At 39.1% G+C, this 6,949-nt stretch overlaps 1 protein-coding gene across 3 annotated transcripts in view; it reads left to right on the forward strand.

Moving 5' to 3' along the window:
- The window catches only part of TCTEX1D2 (Tctex1 domain containing 2), a 31,088-nt gene that overhangs the window by 8,553 nt on the left and 15,586 nt on the right, over positions 1 to 6,949 (forward strand). For 2 of the 3 annotated variants that reach the window (XM_008567477.1, XM_008567479.1), the window contains exon 3: positions 903 to 972. In XM_008567477.1, coding sequence (XP_008565699.1) covers positions 903 to 972 — 70 coding nt within the window. Of the gene's footprint in view, positions 1 to 902; positions 973 to 4,910; positions 5,020 to 6,949 lie in introns of all 3 variants that reach the window. The other variant, XM_008567476.1, reaches the window with a different exon arrangement.

Raw genomic sequence — 6,949 nt, forward strand, 5'->3', positions numbered from 1 at the left:
ATGTTTGAGAACGTCTGCCTTTTGCCTTTATACCAAAATATACTTTGGATGAATTTATTTTTGAGATAATCATTTATTTTCTTGAATCTTGTAGAGTTTGCTTCATTGTCTTCTGTTATTGAGAGTTAACTGTGCAGAAATCTGAGATCAGCTTTATGTTTTCTGCTGAAAGAATCCTAACCTTAACCTTTATGCTCAATAGCTTTTCTGGGGTCTGGATACAGTTTCCTGAATATCCAATGCTCTTATGCTTTTGCACTTGCTGTTCTCTCTCCATGGAATGGAGAGACATTGTTGGCCTGGTAAATTCTCACTCATTCCTCAAGACTCAGCTCACTTATTTATCACATCCTCCAAGAAGTATTTTCCGGTCATCCGTTCCGACTGCCCAAAGGGAGGAGATGCCAGTTCTGTACTCCAGACGTACCTTATAAATGCCACTCCTCAAATTATTAGTACAGTGCATTTCCATTTTGTTTTTCTGTCTGCCTTTAAGTTCTATGAATTCTTTAAGGCAGGAAGAATTTCTTGCTGTATCTTGAGGACCTAGCTCAGTACTTAAGTAGGGGAAAAGAGAAGGATGCTAAGGTTTATTGAGAAACTACTATGTATCAGCACTGTTCTAGATGCCTTATATATTACTATATCTTATCTGACCTTACCATAACCCTGGGAGGTAGTTAGTGATATTTCCATTTAACAGATGAGAGAGACTTAAAACTGAACACTTGGTAAATTTACAGCATCTGACTTCAGGTCTCTCTGACTTCAAGCTTACCATCATACTCATTGAGTACTTCTGGACTGAATGCTTATGTCCATTTCTGGGCAAATATTGCCTTCAATGAGTCGTTTTATTACATATTGGCTTATAGGTAACTTTCTTATTTTTTTCTTTCTAGAAATGGGATTTGATCGATATAAAATGGTGGTGCAAGTAGTGATTGGAGAACAAAGAGGCGAAGGAGTATTGTGAGTAGATGGTCTTTCCTTCTTGTTTGTATTCATTTATATTTTTTATGAGGTATTTATCCTCAACAGTTCAGTAAGGAACAATTCAGTCTTTGCAAGAATGAGAGGAAAGGACAGTAAAACAAAATGTAGCTGTGAACTGAAGAGATTCTGGTACTAAACAGTAAGATTGACAGTCTGAGGGAGCTTCATGGGGTAACTAATGTTTCATGGTATTTGTGGGCTAATAAGTCTTTTAGTGTTTATGTATATCTGCTTCCATAGACAATATGGGATTATGTATGCATATTGCTTTCCCTGTTCCTTGTCGCCCAGTTTTTGGTCCTATCGCTCTCCTAAATTCTTTAAAATTATTTGAGACCTCCTTTTTAGCAGATCTCATAGCCTTTTCTTAGCTGTTGTTCTTGGTCGTGGCTTCTATTCGTTAAAATTCACTCAGATTTTTTGGCTCTGATGTCAGTGATCTAACTTCTTTTTCTAACTTCTTGTTCTCTTTCCTTCATTGGTTCCTCTTTATCCCCTGCATCCCTAGCTGTGAGCCGTCCTTAAGGCTCAGTTCTCTTGTTCTTCTGCTCTTCTCGGTGCTTTTTCATCATGAGCTCATTGATTCTCATGACTTCAAACTATCATTCCTGTACTGGTGAGTTCAGAATCTGTCTTTCTTGTTGTTTCCTGTGCCCAAGTATTAATCCTTCATGTCCTTTTGTAAACAGTACCTATTATAGTATTTTGTAAGAAAGTACTAAAATATTTGTTGAATGAATTAAAAAAATACTTTGTAGATATTATCACTGAGAATTTTCACTACAAAATGTTAGATCTGGAAGGCACTATAGATATTTTCTAGTGTCCAGTCCTCTTATTTTATAGATCACACTTCTGAGGTTTAAGCATGGTTTTCTCAAAGTTATATATCTGGCTGGTGTCAAGGTCACTCACAGAGCTCAGTCTTCTGACTCCTAGCACAGTACTCTTCACCACAGTGCCTTCTACCATTTGGTTAAAAGGCTTCAGGAGATTTTCCTCATCACAAGGAGACTAAGAAATACTTTACTATTCTCTCGCCTCAGATTCAACGTGCTGAAATAGAGTTCCTGATTCCCTCCCCACTGCCCTTAAATCAGCCCCTCATTTTAATTTCCCTTCTCTCACAATATTACCAAGGTCCCGTTGACTCAGGCTTAAGTCCTTCGAGTCATCTTTCATGTTACTTGGTCACTGTTCTCTCTGTCTCTCATTGCATGCACAGCAGTCCGGAGGCTAGGATTACTGAGCAGCCCTTTATCAGCACTTGCTGACTCCGATCTCTCTCCTTTGCAGTTCATTCTGCATAGCAGGCCAACCTTCCTGAAATGTGCCTCACTTTCTTTTCATAAACTGTACAAAGTTTCTTATTTTAAACCCTGTCAAATATAAATTACTTAAACTGGTTATGATTGACTCTGTTAAATGTGATTAGGCCAAACTCTAAAGCATGGCATACAAGGCCCTTCTCTCTCCCCTTTTAAACATTTTTATCATCTAAAATTTCAAGTATATGCAAAAGCACAGGGACTACGACTCTGTTAAATGTGATTAGGCCAAACTCTAAAGCATGGCATACAAGGCCCTTCTTTCTCCCCTTTTAAACATTTTTATCATCTAAAATTTCAAGTATATGCAAAAGCACAGGGACTAAAGGACTCCCATGTTTCTGTCACTTAGCTTCAATAGTTATCAACACATGCTAATGTTGTTTTATTTATACCCCTTCCTACTCTCTTTGCCTCCACAAGATTATCTCGAAATTCCAGTCATCATACTATTTCATCAGTGAATACAACAGTATATTTCTCTAAAAGATAAGGCCCCAATTTAACATAATAAAATATCATTAACACCTCTAAAATATTGTCAGTTCTTAATATCATAAAGTATTCAGTTAGTGTTTAAATATCCCCAGTTGTCTCATATTTATGTGTGTATATATGTGTGTGTACATGTATGTATGTTAGTTTTTTTTACAGTTTGTTCAAATCAGTATCCAAACAAGGTCCACACATTGTGCTTAGTTGATATGTATCTTAAATTTATTTTAATCTGTCATTTTTGCTCCCTCATTTCTCTCTCTCTTTTAAACTTTAAATTTATTTGTTGAAGAAATTGCATTATTTGTCCTGTAGGGTTTCCTATATTCTTTCATTGGCTGATTGTATCTCTGTGGTATTGTTTAATATATCTTCTATTTCCTATATTTCCAGTAAATAAGTACAGCAAACCCTTGAACAACACAGGTTCAAACTGCCTGGGTCCATTTATGCACAGATTTTTTTCAATAAGAAAAAATGGAAAATTTTTGGTTAGGTATGTCATGACTGCATGACATACCTAACCAAACAGTTAAGTAGCCTTCCTATCAGTAGGCTACCAGTAAAGTACTTGATTACTCAAGTACTTACCTATTACTTAAGTCATAACAACCCCCCCCACCTCATGGAGCTAAGGGCACACTGTGTGTAGCCCCAACTTGAGGGAAAGCTTTTGGGAGTCAAAGTTATAGGTGGGTTTTTGATTGTAGGAGATGAGCACTTGTACACCCCCTCCCTGTTACACTTCTTGCTGTGTAAAGGAGATGAAAAGAAGGATTACTCAAAGCAGCATGAATGCAATGAGAAGCTCAAAAGGACTGCACCTCAGCATCTCCTCTGTTAGGAGGAGAAACTGGGTACAGCCTCAATTCAAAGTTAGCTCCTGTTTTTATTGTAAAGACAGGGAAGTTTCACAAGAAAAATCACTTGATTAAATCATTTCAAAAGGACACAAAGACGGGAAATGTGACAAAAGTTATCTACAGCTAAGTAATAACTTAAACAGTGGAACATAGTAACATCATTAAAATTAACAGCATAATATTCCAAAGTATAATTTGTGAAGAGCTAAGTTGATCAAACTGCAATCATTATCTCATCTAAAATATATCCTCTCCTTAAGTGATTTAAGCAAGAGTTGCATTCTTTTTTTTTTTTTTTCCTTTTTGTCTTTTTTCGTGACCGGTAACGGGATCACAACCCTCAGTGTTGCACCCGTACTGTGACCGGCAACGGGATCGCAACCCTTGGTGTTACGCCCGCACTGTGCTCAACCAGTGAGCGGACCGGTCTCCATATGGGATCCGAACCCTCAGCAGGAACGCTGCCGCGCTCCCAAGCGCCACACTCTACCCAGTGCGCCACCGGGCTGGCCCAAGAGTTGCATTCTTATGATTAAATCTAAGTATAATTATCTCTAAAGTTTCCAACAACAAATAGCTTGCCCACGACAAACATTTTTTCACATTTTTCCCTACAGCAATTCCTTCAACATCTTTTAATGACAATCAGTATGTTAAATAATCAGAGTACATAATCCTATCCCTAAACAGTGATTAGAATTGATTAGATGGGCCATTGCCCCCTAGCTATGGGCTGTTTCCCCCAGCCAAGGACTTTTGTCCCATACATGCATTACCTAACAGCCCTATACTAAAAATCAAATGAGAATCAAGATTTTTAACCCTCTACACCTCCCTACCACCGAATTGTTCAAGGGTCAACTGTAGTTATATCTAGTCTTAATTAGCCAATTAGCCATAGGTTAGCCAAAGGTATGAGTTCTGGGCAAGAATATTACATAGGTATTTTGTATGTCCTACTGCATCTCATCAGGAGGTACAGAATGTCTGGTTCTCTCCTTCTGTGTTGTTAAGATTGATCATGGAGTTCAGATATTGTCAGATGGATCCGTCTTTTATAAAGTTCCCCATCAGCTTTACTGTTAATGGTTTTAGCAGCATGCCTAGATCCATTATTTCATCAGGGGTTACAAAATGGTGACCTTCTAATTCTATTATTGTTCATTTATTAGCTGGAATTCTTCTATTAAGAATGACTTATTTTTTTCTTTTAACTGTTTTATTCCAGTGAAGTAAAGTTTGTCCAGGAAAGGAAAGATAAATGCCTGTCTTTACTCAGAAATTTACCAATTTTCAAAATAATGATCCGGTTCCCGAGCATTCTCCAAAGATTACTAGTGAGTTTTTCCCCCATCTGTGAATCAATAGTTTTGAATATGTTGATGTGTTTAAATTCATTGTAATTATTATCCTTATTGATGCTCAAATTGTCACATCTTTGGCCATTCATAGCCTCTTCAAGTTAACTGCTAATTCTTTTGTGGTTTTTTTGCATCTGGGCAATAAAAGGATCCAAACCCACATTTTTTTAAAAAAACAAAACAGAAGCTTTATTTTTCTTCTTAAAGCACAGCAGGAAAAGTCCATGCCTGGTATGGTGCCTCATTGGTTCCACAAGAATATAGGCTCTTCTGTTTTGTTACCCTGCCATATCCTCATCCATATGGTTGAAGATCCATTCCTTAAGGGAGAGAGATAGAAGGAGGGGGTATGTATGTGCTTTTCCATTTTCAGCACTTTAAAGGTATGATTACATTGTCTACTGGTTTCCATAATTTCTGTTGAGAAGTCAGCAGTAAGTCTTATACCCGTACTGTGACCGGCAACGGGATCGCAACCCTTGGTGTTACGCCCGCACTGTGCTCAACCAGTGAGCGGACCGGTCTCCATATGGGATCCGAACCCTCAGCAGGAACGCTGCCGCGCTCCCAAGCGCCACACTCTACCCAGTGCGCCACCGGGCTGGCCCAAGAGTTGCATTCTTATGATTAAATCTAAGTATAATTATCTCTAAAGTTTCCAACAACAAATAGCTTGCCCACGACAAACATTTTTTCACATTTTTCCCTACAGCAATTCCTTCAACATCTTTTAATGACAATCAGTATGTTAAATAATCAGAGTACATAATCCTATCCCTAAACAGTGATTAGAATTGATTAGATGGGCCATTGCCCCCTAGCTATGGGCTGTTTCCCCCAGCCAAGGACTTTTGTCCCATACATGCATTACCTAACAGCCCTATANAAAAACAAAACAGAAGCTTTATTTTTCTTCTTAAAGCACAGCAGGAAAAGTCCATGCCTGGTATGGTGCCTCATTGGTTCCACAAGAATATAGGCTCTTCTGTTTTGTTACCCTGCCATATCCTCATCCATATGGTTGAAGATCCATTCCTTAAGGGAGAGAGATAGAAGGAGGGGGTATGTATGTGCTTTTCCATTTTCAGCACTTTAAAGGTATGATTACATTGTCTACTGGTTTCCATAATTTCTGTTGAGAAGTCAGCAGTAAGTCTTATTATTATTTCTTTGAAGGTAATATGTCTTTTTTCTTTAGCCTCTTTAAAATGTTTTTCTGTCTTTTTACTCTGATGTATGTAGTTTTCTTTGCATTTATTCTGCTTGGGGTTCCCAGGCCTCTTGACTCAGTGGGTTGCTGTTTTGTATCAGTTTGGGAAAATTCTTAGTCATTACCTTTTAAAATTTTTTTAAAAGATGACCGGTAAGGGGATCTTAACCCTTGACTTGGTGCTGTCAGCACCACGCTCTCCCAAGCGAGCCAATGAGCTATCCCTATATAGGGATCTGAACCTGTGGCCTTGGTGTTATCAGCACCACACTCTCCCAAGTGAGCCACGGGCCAGCCCCTAGTCATTACCTTTTTTATTGTCCACAAAAACAATTTTATTAACCCAAGAAGTGAAGACCAAGTCCCTTTGCCTTCCCCCCAACTCCCTCGAAAGGATGGGGCTGGGTGAGGGAGAAACATGGGATCGAAATGTACCCTATTCCTCAACTTAGAAGACTAGAGAGAGGAAGAGAGCCTGTGCAAAAAGGTCACAAGGGTGGCAGTGGGAGGGAAGTACTAGATGGCAGGTAAAGAAGAGGAAGGAGAGGGTGGGAAAATCTGTTGAGGTCCCAGGAAAAACAAGGGGGGCTGGGGCTAGGGAGTCACAGGAGTTGGGAAGAGTGGGGCTGGAGCCCAGGAGTGGGATCCATTCTGAGTCCTCACCAGCTGCCCCTTGCCCCTGAGTTTCTTACTCCT

This window comes from Galeopterus variegatus, unplaced genomic scaffold (assembly GCF_000696425.1).
Source record: "Galeopterus variegatus unplaced genomic scaffold, G_variegatus-3.0.2 Scaffold322, whole genome shotgun sequence".
NCBI classification, from domain to species: Eukaryota; Metazoa; Chordata; class Mammalia; order Dermoptera; family Cynocephalidae; genus Galeopterus; species Galeopterus variegatus.